The 16,217-nt window shown below is 40.0% G+C and overlaps 1 protein-coding gene across 3 annotated transcripts; it reads right to left on the bottom strand.

Annotated features, from left to right (window-relative positions):
- Positions 1-5,176: 5,176 nt before the first annotated feature.
- On the bottom strand, positions 5,177-16,090 carry LOC104710654 (WAT1-related protein At3g28070-like). Of its 3 annotated transcripts, none has more exons than XM_010427290.3 (7): positions 15,671-16,090; positions 15,505-15,570; positions 15,288-15,401; positions 6,199-6,448; positions 5,866-6,027; positions 5,616-5,764; positions 5,177-5,533 (listed from the first exon to the last, which is right to left on the bottom strand). In XM_010427290.3, exons 1-7 carry the CDS (start codon positions 15,865-15,867, stop codon positions 5,392-5,394), a joined length of 1,080 nt encoding a protein of 359 aa, XP_010425592.2. In that variant the 5' UTR covers positions 15,868-16,090; the 3' UTR covers positions 5,177-5,391. The 3 variants fall into 3 exon arrangements, with proteins under 3 accessions (XP_010425592.2, XP_019085952.2, XP_019085951.2); XM_019230407.2 differs by having other exon boundaries at positions 15,288-15,381; positions 15,474-15,570; positions 15,671-16,052; XM_019230406.2 differs by having other exon boundaries at positions 15,288-15,381; positions 15,671-16,052.
- Between the last annotated feature and the right edge of the window lie 127 nt (positions 16,091-16,217).

The following is a 16,217-nucleotide window of genomic DNA, read 5'->3' as shown; positions in this document are numbered from 1 at the left end:
TCGTGAGGCATCGGTCGACACTGTATAGCATCGGTCGACACCAGTTTTTCTAGCATCGATCGACACCGATGAGGCATCGGTCGACACTAGTCTCATCTGAGACTGATTTTCCTGGTTTGATGTATTGTTGTGTGTTTGTTTGTGTGCTTAAACATGAGAGTCTCATATGCTTGTGTGTATAACCTAGTATATGGGAGGATGGCCTCACTAAGTATTTATGATAATACTTACGCATCTCAATTGTTGTTTGTGGTGTGCAGGTAAAGGCAAAGTGTGATCGTGGAATCATGGCGATGAGGAGGATGATGATCTAGGGTCTTGTTTGTGTGTTATTGGATTTATTGGTTATGTTGTTGTAACCTTGGTTAGTGTTATGTTAGGTTGCTGGATAGAATGATTAGAAATGTTATTGTATTGGTTTTGTATAATTGGTATGTGTCCGCTGTGCATGTTATTTAGATGTTGGTTTACTGTTGGTTGGTTTAATTAAGTAGTATGGAATGCTTAATTATGTATTGTATTTAATTTTTTTAAAAAAATATAGGTCGGGTTATTTCATTTTGGTATCAGAGCCCGTACGGTTCTAGGATGGTTAAGAGAATGGTTTAGAGCGGTTTAAGAATTTAATTGGTGGAATTATTTTCCTGTTGATTGATGCATAATGTTGTGTGAAGAGATTGAATATGCATAGTTAGTCAATTTGTTTGTGGTATGGAGTCCTAGTATCATCCTCTTCGAGCCTTCAATGAGATTTCACGGTAAGATGTGTACTTTATGTGCGGTTTTGAATTGTGTGCTTAGCCTTCTGTTCTGGGTAGTGCAGATGGCTAGAGAGGGTGTTGTTGGTCGCGGGCGTGGTCATGGTCTTAGTCGTGGTCATGGTCGGGGGTGAGGTCAGGTTCCCGAGGCTAGTGTGAGTGTGAACCAGAGCATGGCCAGTGAAGAGGTAGCGGAGTCACAAGGTCATCCTAGTGTGTCTGGAGACCAGGCTGGTTTGGGTGGCGGTAGGGCGGATGGGCCCGGTGTCGGTCACGGTGTTGCCCCGGGTGTGAGGGTTGCAGCAGAGGGTGCTCCAGGCAGGGAGGATGACTTGATGGACTTGCTAGCTCAGGTTTTGGCGCGGCTTCCAGCAGCAGTGCCGCCAGTGGTTGGTGGGCAGGTTCGAGCAGTGCCGCCAATGGTTGGTGGTCAGGTTCGAGTAGTGCCGCCAGTGGTTGGTGGGCAGGTTCCAGTGGTGCCGCCAGTGGTAGGTGGGCAGGTTCCAGCGGTGCAGCATGTGGCGGGTTTGCAGGCAGGTGTGCAGCCGGGGGCCAAGGTAGTGGACGCTCAGTATGTGCAGATGATGGAGCAGCTGCACCGAGTGGGAGCAGGGTCTTTCTCGGGAGGTACGGATGCAAGTGTGGCTCATGAGTGGAAGGAGCGGATGGAGGATATTTTCCAGTCGCTTCGGTGTCCTGACCAGTATAGAGTGGATTTGGCAGTGCATTACCTGTCAGGAGATGCACGTGTGTGGTGGAGGTCGGTGACAGCACGGAGGGTGCAGCGGGATATGACTTGGGGAGACTTTGTGAGGGAGTTTAACTCCAAGTATTTTCCACAGGAGGCTCTTGATCGCATGGATGCACGGTTCCTGGGGTTGACTCAGGGGGACCGCACTGTGCGGGAGCTGGATGCAGAGTTCAGTCGGCTTGTGGGGTATGCAGGCCGGGCATGGGAGCCAGAGTCGGCTCAGGTGCGGAGGTTCTTGTTGGCTTTGCGGGATGATCTGAGGACTCGGTGCAGAGTGAGGAGCTATGCTACAAGGGGGGAACTGGTTGAGGTTGCAGCTGGAATAGAGGATGACTTGAGGTCACAGTTAGTGGTGGTCAGTCCAAGGGCTCGTTCAGAGGAGACATTGGATCAGAGCATTCCAAGCAAGGGTAGGCAGTTGGAGATAAGGCGTAAAAGGAAGCGGGAAGAGACGACAGTGGCAAACCAAGGTGGCCAGGGATGCTATGGGGGCGGGAGCACGGATCACGTGTCGGCAAGCGGTCCCAGGGGAGGTGACTCGCAGGAGTACCGTCGAGTGTGTTATCATTGTGGGGAGGAGGGGCATATCAAGCCTTTCTGTCCTTAGAGGAGGCAGATGATGGAGGTTGCGGCGCAGCCGAAGGGAGGACTGGGTGTCCATTCCGGCACTTAGTTTGAGCTTTTGGTTTCTTTCTTTCATTAAGTATTTCCGTTGAGGTTGTAACGATCTTGATATTTTTGAGATTAATAAAAATGAGTTTTTTTTCTTTATGTTTGACTGTTGTTGTCATGGGAAAAAGAGAAATAGCTCGGGAATTCTATAAATGGAAAGTTTCCATAAATAGAAGGTTGCTATAAATGGAAAGTTTCCATAAATAGAATATCGTTATAAAAGGAAATTTTCTAAAAATGAGAAGTTTTATGAATAGTTAAAGCTTGCCTATTAATGGAAAGTGTTGAGGTAGATCTAGTCGGGAGATACTCGATGACATCAGACTTGTTTGCTCAAGATTGTGTGGGCCCAACTCATGTGATACCGATAGCTCGATGGACTTTGTGGCCAGAGAGTGGGAGTGGTATGTTTGCTTCGGATGACGATCCGAGAGCGCGCTTTAGGGTGACGACCCAAGAGCGGGATTTATGAGACTTCCTGGATACCGTAGCTGTGAGCCGCGGCTCGGCAGTGAGCCAGTATGTCTCGAGGGTTGCGACCCGAGAGCGGGGGGAGTGGGCGTGTGAGACTGGATGCCGTAGCTTAAGGTGGTTAGCCTGATTGCTAGCCAGCATGATTTGTTGGTTGCGACCACGGACGAACGCTTGTTTCAATTTTGGTGGAATTTATTGCTAAACAAGTCTCTTATTTCTTTGTACTTTGTTATCATTTATCGTATTATCCCACTTTTGGTTAACACTAATTATTGAAAGGGAGAAACAAAATGTATCTTCTTTGTAGTATTAAAAAAAAAAGTTGGTATATGATTGAGTTAACAGATAAATAGAAGCAAAGAGTAGACAATACTTAATTTATACACAACAACCCTGTGATAAATATTGTCTTTAATTCATACAAAAAAATTATTGCCTTTGTGAAATGACTGCACTCGGACACTCATTCCTTGCACAGGATACATGGGAAACGATCTCACCGGAACCACATAATTTCAACGAGACAACCGGCGTAGAAATCGCTCCTTACAAAAACTCTCACAAATACACCAAACACCAAATCATCTAGTTATTGAGTCGCATAACCAACCATCCTTAGCGACCGAGTAACACGAGAAGTGGGCTGAAATATTTTGATTCCATCCAGCCACGAACAGCATTTCCCCAAAAATACTCTGATGCACCATCAACTCCTCCATTGTCGATCGACACCTCCACCTAGTGTCAATCGTTACTCATCGTACCACTTGTAATCCAGCACACATAGTGTCGATCGACACCCTCCCAATGTCATTCGACACCGACGCCCTTGGCATCACCTCCGTCAAACTTTCCTCATACAAACCTAACTTCAGCCGTTCTCCTACAACCCAAACACATAAAAACATGCTGGTTTCGACCGACACCACCTTTGGTATCGCTCGACACCCCAATATTACCATAAAACCGTCTATGCCAAACCACAATACAAACACTTGATTAAATCACAAACCAACCATTCATTTCACAAACCCACTATTTAATACCAACCTCCAAAACCGGAACTCGGTTCACGGACGTTACACTTTTTAGCTTCCATGGTTTAGATTTAGCGAATAAACCACGATCATTTAATTGTTGCTCATTGAGCAACTAAAAGGTAGCGACCATCAATTCAGATTTTAAGAAACTTCAAATTTAATTGTATTTTTTATTTTTATTAGATATTTCATAGTAGATTCTTAATATATTTTAAATAGTTTATGTTATTGATGTGTAGATATTCTAAATTTTCAAAATTTATAAACAGAAATTTAAAGACTTTTAAAAAATCAACTTTTTAACAAAAATATAAGATCAATCACTCGCAACAATACAACAACATGACAACTCGCATCGACAAGCAAACAAACATCAAATGCTATCGCTGGTCTATGTCATTGTTGTCAACGACAAGCAAAAAAACTAGGTCTCAGAGATTCATTATCTTGTGGAAGCACTTGGCTTAACATAAACTAAAATAAAAAGCTCAATACTTTAAATAAAGTACAGTAAAACTTCTATAAATTAATAAGGTCGGGACCACTATATTTTACTTAATTTATAGAAGTTTTAATTTATCGATAAATTAATAATTATTAATCTATCGATAAATTAATATTTTATTAATTTATGAAGAGATTCGTTCATTTTCATTTTCTATAACAAAATAAAATACTTTTGTTATCATTCATATTTTTAAAAAATTTTCTTAATTTATAATCTTGCCTATCATAATAGGATGATTATTTACTATGTATCTAGGTGGAAATGATCAATGTCAGAAGTTTAGAGTTTAGAAGAAATTGTTACTACTATCCTTCATGTTAATGATGAAGTCGAAGAAAATATTGCGGTATCTTTAAAACCAGTTATATGTAAAGAAAAATTATTATATCTAGGTCTCTCCACAATTTTTGGATGCTATTTGAGAAGACATCAACTAAAAAGATTAGAGATAAGCTCCAATAAGTATACAAATTCAAGAATACACAAACAAAATAAAATTATATTTCACTAGATTTTCTTATATATATATTTTAGTTTATTTGATTATTAATTTATGATATTTATGGGACCATATTTTTACATAGGATTTCCAAAAAAATTATTATCATATTATTTTATCGAAATGTGTAATTTTTTACACCAGCCCAACTTGGGACCAGAAGAATTTATTAATTTATAGCAAATATTAATTTAAAGAATATTAATTTATAGAGGTTCTACTGTAATAGATTTCGGGAACAAACATGTTCTGATACAATGTAGAGATCGATGATTGTTTAGAATTGCAAGTATTATATATTGACTCCCATAAGCTTTAAGTTACATAATTTTATATAGTAAAATTGTTTTCTAAACTAAGATAGAATTAAATCTTTATATATCTATACAGAGTTGGCCCAAAGAATTATAGGGCCTTAAGCTGAAAACTCTTTTTAGGCTTGTTATAAATTTTCTAAAGAAAAAAACATGGAAAAAGAAGAAAATCAGTGTTGTGTCATTTATACACTGTTTTTACCATCAGGACAAACAAACTTTTCACAAACATATATATTCAACGGCCGCGTGCATGTGTCATTTTCCGGCTATGTATCTATAAAATAAACATCACAATATCTTCATATTATCTTATGGATCTTAGAGATCCTTCTACATACGGTATGTAACATACCTACAAACATATGACTTATTTTAAACTTGGTCGTTCTTGCGGTTCAGTAGAAGAGGGATTTTCTCTTTTACTGAAGATGATAACAACTGATCCTTCTCTTCGTTTGCTTTGCCCCACATTACAGCGTAAAAGCCTAACGTTATCAAAATTCCTCCAAGCAAACTGTAATATGAAACACAAAATCGAAGATGAGTAGATGTTCTTTCTAATAGATAATGTGTATGAAGACTAATGATTCATATACCATCCAAGATAGAGAGAATCGTTGAGAAAAATCACGCCCATAACCACTGCTATTAGAATAGACAAAGGTTTAAATATGGCAAGGTACACAGGTCCTTTGTATTGTATTATCCATGAATGAATCACATAGGATACCGAAGTCATTGTTGCCTGAAATATTTTATAAAGAAGACTATGTTAAAATGCAAAAGAAAGTATTTTGATTCTTTTTTTTCTTTAAAACAAAAAAATAGAAAATGTATATAACATACCACAGCTACAATTGTGACCAAAGTAATATCGAATTGAAGGATCCAAACGCTTGGATTGTTCCTTTCGACTACTAGTCCAATCGTTGTGGTAATGACTGAAACACATACAGTGTAAAGAAAGGAGACTGTGAATGCTGCTGGATATTCACTCATTATGTGTGCCTGTCCAAAATAGTTACATAGAAAAATCATTGGAATGATATCAATTCTCTATATGATAAGAATGAAGCCGACATCTTTTATAAGTTGTTTCCTCTCTCTTATTGACTTCGGTTCAAACATAAATTTAGAAATTATTTATACTATATATAGATAGGTATCAAAATGTGGTACCTGTAGAATGTAACAAACAGAAACGAAGATGACTTGTATGGTTAGAACAGCTCCTCCGATGAGCCAATCAGAGTTTGAAGATGAAAACAACGGTGGAGAAAGCTGACGGAAGTTTACATACGGCGGAGAAGATGCAACAAAAATGCGTGGACCGTGGTAGAAAATCACCACAAGTGCGCCCATCACTGACAAGATCGTCCCCATCACTTTGGCTACACAGCTCTTTTCTTTAAATGATATTTTTTCCATCCTTTATTCAAAAAAATTGACTTTTATTGTTATTGATTACGTTTTATTCCAAAGTAAATGATTTGAGAATGTAAATATTTTAGTAAAAATGTTATTACACATTTATTATATTCATGCAGACGGCAACGTTACATTTTTTTTTTTTTTGCTAAGAATGTATATATTTCATTAAAAATGAAAACAGTTTAGGTTTACAATCAAATAAACAGTTTAGGCATTAGGCAATGTTTGATTTGAAACACAAGATTATGCACTAGTGAAGTAGTAACCAACTTATCTTCATATCATTTGAGATGCCGAACCTAAATACATGTATATATATTGTTTTTTTTTTAACGCTGATTGAATTAAAAAAAACCCATAGGAGGGAAAGTACAAATACAAAGAAAACAAAAATTGAACACCAAAGAACAAGGTAAGAAACAGAGTAAAAATATAAAAGGCTGTTCTATGCCTCAATGCTCACGATCAATCTGATGCTGAAGCCAAGCAGGGCCACCTAAAGCAAGGTATGATGGAAGTCGACTCTCTCGAGTAACACTAGATGCAATCGCCCTAGCCAATGAATTGGCTTTTGGTGAAGAAAGCTTGATAATAAACTCCCCTGTCACCTGTATTGCATTAATAATTTTATCTAAGTCAGAACGATATTTTGGCCATTTTGCCGGAGATTCTAATGCCATCACCACCGGCGAACAATCAGTCCAGATTTCACAAGACGTGCAATGTAGGATGGTAAGGCTCTGGAGACACTAAAGAAGACAATTAAGCTCAGCAGAAATTATGTTGCTTCTCGGAAGGAAAGCATCCCTCGTATGATACACAACATTTCCAGTATGATCTCTCAGTATCCAGGCTCCACCACAGTACCAAGAATCCTTGCCCCATGCTGCATGAATGTTACACTTAAGTTTACCAAACGGAAGACGGATCCAACGGTGAATGTGTTGCGCATGTCGGGTAGTTTCTCTAGCGGCAGCCTGAGAAATTAGCGCCTGTTGTTTCAACCATTCATCCGCCTCCTCAATGGCTACGATGATATGCGAGTCCTGATCCCGTTGTGCAAAAATGATAGCATTACGAGCCTTCCAAATCCCCCATAAAAGCCAGGGGATTGCTTGCCTGGTACTTTCAATGAGCTATGTTTGTGCATGTAGTTTAAGACCAGGGAAACATTGTCCACAACCGAGGTAGAGAAACCTTGGGACGGGGTAGGAAGACCAGTTCCAGACCAGACTCCACACGCTAGAGGGCAAGTAAATAACAAATGGTTGATTGTCTCATCAGCAGCTTGACAAACCGGACATAGAGGATTAATAGAGAGTCCATGACTTCGCATACACTCTGCAACCGCCAGAGCTTGCGACAGAGCTCTCCACAGGAAAAGGCGGATTTTAGGTTCAGTTGTAACCTCCCATATCCTTTGTTTAACCTTGTTAACTGTATTCATGTCTGCGGACAGTGGGTTCAACAGATCATTCTCTCGAGACAACAGCCAATGACCACTTTTGACCGTATACTGGCCGTCTTGAGTGTATGCCCAGACATGTCGGTCATGAAGATGTTGCGCTGGAGGAAACGACCGAATCCGTGTTATCTCACAGGGAGGGAACAGATCATGAAGAGTCTGTGTATTCCACTCCCCACCCTCAGTAATGAGAGCCGAGACATTGAGGTTCAAGTCAATCCGTAGCTCCCTGTTACAAGGTCGTCGTGGCATCTCATCAAATATCCATTTATCGAGCCACACCCTAGTATCCTGCCCATTGCCAATAGATTTCATGACACCTCTCTCTAAGAGCTCACGACCAAACATAATACTCCGCCAAGCATACGATGGCCGATATCCAATTCTTGCTTTAAGGAAAGGTACCGTTGCAAAATATTTTGCTTTATAAACTCGAGCTACCAAAGAAGTAGGAGAGTCAAGGAGCCTCCAACCTTGTTTGGCTAGCAAAGCCTGGTTAAACCGGCCAATATCTCGAAACCCCAACCCTCATTTTCCTTCGATTGACACACTTTCTCCCAAGACACCCAATGCATTTTATGTTTATCCTCACTTGCATTCCACCAAGATTAACACATCGCACTTGTGAGCTGTCTACATTGGTGCTTCGTTAACCGAAAACATGACATGGCATAGACTGGAAGCGCCATAGCCACGGACTTAAGCAAAACTTCCTTGCCCCCCAAGGAAAGTTCTTTTTCATACCAACCACTTAGTCGAGATTTGAGGCTATCACTTATGAACTGCAGCAGGTCTCGTTTTGATCCACTGAAACACTCCGGCAGTCCCAAGTATTTGCCGGTACCACCCTCCTGCTCAATACCGGTAAATAATCGAAGCAAGTGACGCATATAAGGATCCATCTTTTTGCCAAATGTAATAGCCAATTTTTGAAAGTTAATAACTTGTCCTGAAGCATCCCCATATAACTTGAGACATTTCAAAAATTCAGAGCATTCTCGAAGATTAGCTTGGCATAAGAATAAGCTGTCATCAGCAAAAAGAAGATGTTGGATCGAAGGACAGGAAGAGGATAGTTTCATTCCTGTGACACGACCTTCCATCTCTGCTCTGTTCATGATGTGGACCAACGCCTCAGCACAGAGGATGAAGAGGAATGGTGAAAGCGGATCCCCCTGACGGATTCCACGTTCGGGTTTAATGTAGCCATATGATGAACCATTCAACAGGACTGAGTATGTGACCGAGGTTACACAGCTCATAATCCATTGGACCCACTTGATATGGAACCCTAATCTGATTAATAGCTCCTCGAGGAACTTCCATTCTACACTATCGTAAGCCTTAGACATATCAGTCTTGATCGCCATAAAGTCTTCATCACATTGTGGATTGGTTCGCAAGGCATGGATCATCTCATGAGCTATAAGAATATTGTCTGATATCAATCTCCCTGAGACAAATGCACCTTGAGTATCCGATACAATCGTGGGAAGAAAACGCTTGAGTCGCGCACATAATACTTTGGAGGCTATCTTGTATAACACCGAGCATAAGCTGATGGGCCTCAAATCAGTCATTTTCTCTGGTGTTGGCTTTTTTGGGATGAGACAAATCTGGGTATAGTTCCACTCCGATAAGAGAGAGCCAGATTCAGAAAACTGTTTGACCTCTTCAATCACTTGAGGGCCAACAATATCCCAATACTCCTGATAAAACCTCCATGTCATACCATCTGCCCCCGGTGTTTTATCTCCCTGAATGCTAAAGGCTGCAGTTTTGATCTCCTCACTCGAAGGTGGTTTGATCAACTCATTATTCATCTGCTCCGTAACTCAAGGGTTCATGCCTTCAAGAGCCTCCGATATCATCTCAGGGTTCGAAGTAGAGAACATATCACGAAAATATGACACCGCGATCTCACCCTTAGATCCTTCTGTAAAATGCTCCACACCATCTTGATCTAAGAGAGAAAGGATTCTGTTTTGGACTCTACGGCGTTGTACACTTCCGTGAAAGAATCGAGTGTTACGATCACCCTCCTGCATCCATTTTTACGACTTTGTTGTTTCCAGAATAGCCCCTCTGCTCTGAATGCTTCAGCTAGTTCCCACCGTAGATTCTTCATTAGGTGAAGATCTGGTTGTGCTTTAGTACTCTCTGTATCGAGTTGCAGGCGAGAGGATGCAATGTTCTCTTTAGAATTTTGCTGTGTTGATTTTTTCCATGTCGAAATAGTTTTCCTGCAAGTCGCAATCCGGTCTAACACAGATTGTGGTCCTCGCTCATCATCTTTAGACCAGCCATTCCTCACTATCTGAGCAAACTCCGGTTTAGACGTCCATCGCTTTTGGAACATAAATCGGCCTCTATGAGTATCATTGCCACCTATGAACCGCAGAAACAGAGGACGATGATCAGAGCCAATCCTCTCTAAAAATTCTACTTGCCCGCGTGGGAAAAGATGAAACCAAGCAGCATTTCCCAAGGCTCTATCTAAGCAGCATTGTATCCACATCTTGTTACGTTCCCCTGCCCACGAGAACTTGTTGCCAATACTAGGCACCTCTCGCAAACGGCAATCGGATATCATATTCCTGAACGGATAGAACGACGATTCCGACCGTGTTGGGCCTCCAAGTTTCTCCGTGTTGTCAACCATTTCATTAAGGTCCCCCAGAACCAACCAGGGATCATCTCTTGTCGTACCGATGGAGATCAAACTGTCCCATACTAGCTGCCTTTGTTGACAAACCGGATCACCATACACACAAGAAATGAAAAAGTTGACTGATCCTAGCTTAACCTCTACGTCAATTATCCTTGTATTCGACCTCAAAACTTGCACTCCATAAGTCGATTTCCAAAACAGAGCCAGACCGCCACTCAGGCCCACTGGGTCGACTATATGCGAGTTCTCATAACCTAACGACTTCTGTAAATTCATCACGTACGAACTGGAGTTTTTTGTCTCCAGGAGGAACCGAAAATCCGGGAAATATGTACGCCTCATCTCCCGCAAAGTTGGAATTGTCAACGTGCCCCCCAAACCATGACAATTCCAGCTCATAAAACTTATACTTGCATCGGCGGTTCCTCAGAGGGAACCACCGTATCATTGCCACGCTTGGCCTGTTTGGATGATATCAAAGCCTCATCTGCAGCTTTTCGTTTTGACAAAAGTGTCTCCTCATTATCTGATGCAGACACCTTTGTATTCTGGATAGCTTGAGCCTTACGTATCCACTTGTTTGGGTGGCGATGTTTCTTCACTTGCTTAGGCTTGGGTCCGATAGTACCAGTAGAGAAGTTATCTCTCACCTCCGTAGATCTCAAGCCTACCGCTGAAGTTGTAGCAAACGACATAGCAGAGGAGTTGCTTGGAAAAGCTAATCGGTCTAGAGCACTCTCAGTTCTCAAAACCGGGGCTGAATGTGCTTCTCCAGAGTTTGCATCAGGTCGCACCCCTTCAAAGTTAAAGACCAAGCCCTTCCCCTTATCCACATTCGTGGTAAAAGTCAGTGGTGCCTCCAGACGAAGGAGTCGTTGTTGACCATCCGTATCACCCTCCAAATTCCACACAGATTGGCGTACTCTCTCAATATGAACCTTCTTCAGCTGAGGATCAGCAACCGAAAGATATTGCCTCATCTCATCCAATACAGGTTTAGCTATTTTTGGTTTGCTTGTAGTTGGATCAATACCCACATCCGCGTCCGTGAGGACGCCAAACAGGAGATCATCATTGCTGATCTTCGGGATAAGCCGACTTGGGACCAGAGCTGCACCTTTAATCCCTCCCGTAGCAAGCACTTGCCGGTTCACAGGATTAAACGGACATCTCTCCTTATCATGCGTAAGTCTCTGACACTGATAGCATCGACGTCGGATCCTTTCATATTCAATTCCAATAGCAACCGTTTCTCCGGATGGTAGTTGAAGCTCTCGAGAATTCTTCAATGGTCTACTCACATCAAACAAGATACGAACCCTGACGTATCCTTTACTCAAAGGTTTTAGTGGGTCAAAAGCCACATGTGTGACACGACCGATCTGCCCTGCAATTTCCTTGATGGTATCCGCGGTAAGATAGTTCACCGGGATGTTTCTTAGTCTGATCCATATCGGTAAAACCTTCAAATAGTCTTCTGGTGGCTTTTCCACCCATCGCTCCAAGGTGACACTCCAGTCGTTAAAAGTCCAGACTCCAGTGTCAAGTACCGTGGAGAGATCTGACTCAGAGTCAAATATGATCTGGAACCTATCATTGGGCAGAGCAATACCCCTGGCTCGGTTGTAGACTCGCCACATCCGTGGCATTTCATGAATCAGACTGGACATCTTCTGATTTTCTGGACAAAGAAGTTTCCCTATGATACTATGCTCGTTTCGAACGCAAGAACTAAACTGAGGGAGATCTTGTAGAACAATCGGCTGATCATCATCAAGCGACATCTCTTGCAAAGCTTTTGTCTAAGGCGTATTCCATAGGTGTTTCACATATAATCAACTCTAGATTTTGAGTGTAAGCCGGAGGAATATTTTCTGACGGTGTTGGTTTGCTGAAGAACTAGGTTGAACTTGTCGTGTAATCTTCAAAGATTTAGTAAATATTTACAAAAAAACAGGAAAGATACGATCAAATCCGGCGAAAAAAAAATTTTCCCAATATACTTCAGCTTTTTCACCAGAGGAAAACCTTCTAATTGAAAAAAAGAGTCCTAAGCAAAATACTTCTCCTTTTTTGAGTTTTTCGAATTCGTTTCATGTATATATATTGTAGAAAGAAATATATAAATAAGAATAAAATAAAAAAACACATTTACCAAAATCATTATGTAGACTACCCAACTACTTAAACACGTCTACGTGCAACACCAAATATAACAAATTAAAAATACTATATATTTTATCGAATTGCCTCATTTGATCCGATTTTTTAATATAAAGTTGTTAACAAAAAGAATCATGTGTATGTGTTATATTTTATTACATCGCAATGCAAAACCTCACTACTTGAAACAAATTTTGTAGTAAGTCAAAGCAACCTTCAACCATTTTATTGATTTAATTTAACTATACGGATACGGAACTTTTTATATCATAAATAACTGTTTTTTTTACGAAAGGATATAATGTATCAAATAAAAGTTTTACGCAGTTTTATTCATGTTAGGTATACGTGATGTTTCATTTATGATTTATTACTTTTGTAACTTGTTTAAAAGATATACTCTAAAATAAAACTAATAAATTTTCTTTTTAGAATATTATATCACATGCACGCTCCAATATTTTTTAAAAAATAGCACTAATTGACAAAATTATAATTATAATATTTAAAATTTATTTTCAAATATAATTTTTAGGTTTGGGTTGCTTATTTTATATTTAAGATATAGTTTTTAGAAGATAGTGTTTAGATTTAGGGTTTAATTTTGAAAGTTTAAGTTTGAAACATGGTGCTATTTTAAAAATATTAGAGATGATTTACTAAATTTAGAAAAAAAACTTATTTTGTATTATTTTTTATAATTTTACTTTTTTTAATATAGACATGTATTTCATCAAATGAGTTAATATTTTATATCATATTGTAACACCCGTAACCTGGAAAAGTTTGCGTGCTTTGTGTCGAGCGACACCAAAGGGTAGCAACGTTTCAGGTTAGTCGGTTTGGTTTTCTTCGTTTTATGTGGTTTAAGCGTTTTTGAGAAATCCTAAACTTTCCTTATAAAATGAGATACCCTAATTGTTTTATGGATTCTCTTCCCCAGCCAGTTTCTGCCTTAGAGAGAAGAGAGAAAATGCGTGCTTTGGTCTTAGGGATGGGACATGAGTGGAGAAGAAAAGGGAGCAGCGTCGTCTGCGTTTGGGGACAGATGTAGAGGAGGCTCGGCCTCTTGGTGGAGGACGATGGAGAAAGAGGCTCACGGGAGAGAGAGAGACAAGAGGGATGGTGTTAACATGGTGTCTCGACGTTTGGATCCTTGAGTGGGAGAGTGTGGAGAGTCAAGGTAGCTCCTTGTCCTGGTGAGTGTGTTGTTTTGGTCTATAATCAATTAGAGAATCGATGTTGGAAAAGGATTAGAGTTTTGGGGCCAAGAGGGGCAGAAGGAGGAGCCTAGGTTGTGGTTGCACACTTGGAAAATTGACAGAGGTGAAGTCGAGGGCGTCGACTAACACCAGGAGGGTGTCGATCGACATTATCAATGTTGTTCGAGAGTGGTTCGCGATTTGTGACGATCGATACCAGGTGGAGGTTTCGATCAACTCCAGAGCAAAGGTTGGTGATGCCTAGCGGGGATGTCGACCGACACAAGGTGGTGGTGTCGCTCGACCTCAACGGCTAGCTCTTGTAGAGTGTGTTGTGTTAGCTTGGTTTCCGACAAGAATTATCGGAAATGCTTAAGCGGTTGAGTGGAAGTCTTATGGGTGAATCGTAGTCGTGGTTATTGGACTGTGGTATGGCCAGTGTGGGTCGAAAGCAGATTGTTGGTGAGGCGGAGTACGTGGCTGGAATTGAAAGGAGTACTCCAGCCTATCTGTTTTGTTACTTGGTCGCTTAGGAATCGATTTTTTTGCGACTATGTACCAAGATGAGGTGATATTTGGGATACATGAGTGAGTGAACTTGTTCCAGGAAGTGGAGACAAGTGACTTGTCCAGTCGGACATCAAAAGAGTCTGATAGGGGTGATTGAAGTCTAATGTAAGGTGCTTGTGGACCCGAAGTACCTTCGTATGACTGTGTTTTGATGCGAAGTATGGGTTAGTTGGACGTAGCCTGTACCCCAGTTCGTTCTGCTCGTAACAATCTAATTATGAAAGTTTTTGTAAAAAACGATTTCTAAGCTGGTTGTCTCGTCAGAATTATGGGATTTCATTGTGATTGTTTCCCGTGTGTCATGTACGAGTAATGAAAATTCGGGTGCGGTCGTTTCACATATAAATGTGTAGGATATTACTATTAGTATATCTTAAAGAGAATTATCTTAAAATAATATTAAAACAAGTTTCATAGACAATTATATATAACACACTCCACGAATTTACAAAATAGCACTAATTGATACAATTGTAAAATTTAACCTATATTTTAGAATTTTTTTTTTTAAGTTTGGGTCATCTATTGTTTCTAGAGAAAATGTTTCAGTATTTAAAGTTTAGCATTTAATTTTGAAACAATGTTATTTTTAGAACTTTAGAGATTATTTGCTAAATTTGTAAATAAAACGTATTTATGTGCTATCTATAAGAATTTTTGAATTTTTTTTTTATATATCTTAAATGGTTAGAATAAATCTGCATTAATCTGAAATCTACAAAAAAAAAAAAAAAAACAATAAATTAATTTAAAAAAAAATGCAAACCTGAAGATAACGGCGAGGATGAAGGTAAGAGCAGGACTGATATTGCCCATGGCGGAACCTAAGGTTGGGTTGCTGTATTTTATGCCTACGTATCCTGTAATCACATATATTGATCTTTTTGTATATATTTCCAGCGAAAATTCATATATTAGCAACACTATAATAATGATAATTTTTATTACGTACTGGAAGAAGGAATGTATTATTTGGAAATTACCCTAGAAATCCCTGAAGTCCAATCTTACAGAGTATTGAGAGACTTAGTGGAGGAAGTGTTCTTGACCTGTAAAAAAAAAGGCAGAAAAAAGAAATATGCATACAAATCTTTAAAAAAGAACGGTTATAAATGGTCTTAGATAAAGATTAAGGTTATTAGAAGAAACCTGTTGGTGAAAAATAGAGAAGGAAGAAGGAGAAGAGAACCAAGAATATAAGAATAGCCGATGAAAGGGTAAATGTTGAGTCCCTTTGAAGTTGCTACTTTAAACAGTGTGCTTATTCCGATGCCAGTGGTTTCTATCGCCAGCATCGTCGTCAAAAACACGGCCTCTCTCCGCCAGTGGCTTGCTGTTCCGGCCATTTTTTGATATGGTAGAAAAGGTTTGGTGTTGAAATGTGAGTCTTTGTTATCCCTTTGTTTGCTATTAGCAAAATAAATGGTGTATATAGTGTGCAGGCCCAGCTCTAGGGCGAGAGAGGGACAAACAAATTTTTCCAACAAAACTTCAACAAAAGGTGCCAAAAAAAAAAAAAAAAAAAAAAAAACAATTTATATGTTGGAAACAGTCCATAAAAAATTATATGCCAAGGGAGCAGGGACAAAAAATAATTATTGAGATGGGGATGATGATAGTGTGGTCCACTGTCACTTCTTGAATTTATGATAGAAGGACCACTAGAGATTGATACCCTTTCAATGAGCGAATGGTA

The sequence above is a fragment of the Camelina sativa genome, chromosome 9, assembly GCF_030686135.1.
Source record: "Camelina sativa cultivar CO46 ecotype springtype chromosome 9, ASM3068613v1".
NCBI classification, from domain to species: Eukaryota; Viridiplantae; Streptophyta; class Magnoliopsida; order Brassicales; family Brassicaceae; genus Camelina; species Camelina sativa.
The sequence above is the reverse complement of the archived record's forward strand: the minus strand, read 5'-3'. Positions and strand labels throughout refer to the sequence as shown.

What these genes read in the sequence shown, in the direction of transcription:
- LOC104710654 (XM_010427290.3), bottom strand. Translation starts at nt 15,867, where the DNA reads ATGGCCGGAACAGCAAGCCACTGGCGGAGAGAGGCCGTGTTTTTGACG. An exon ending in GGACTTCAGGGATTTCTAGG is followed by an intron (nt 15,402 to 15,504) that starts GTAATTTCCAAA and finishes ATATACAAAAAG; the next exon opens with ATCAATATATGTGATTACAG. An exon ending in GATTCTCTCTATCTTGGATG is followed by an intron (nt 5,534 to 5,615) that starts GTATATGAATCA and finishes TTCATATTACAG; the next exon opens with TTTGCTTGGAGGAATTTTGA.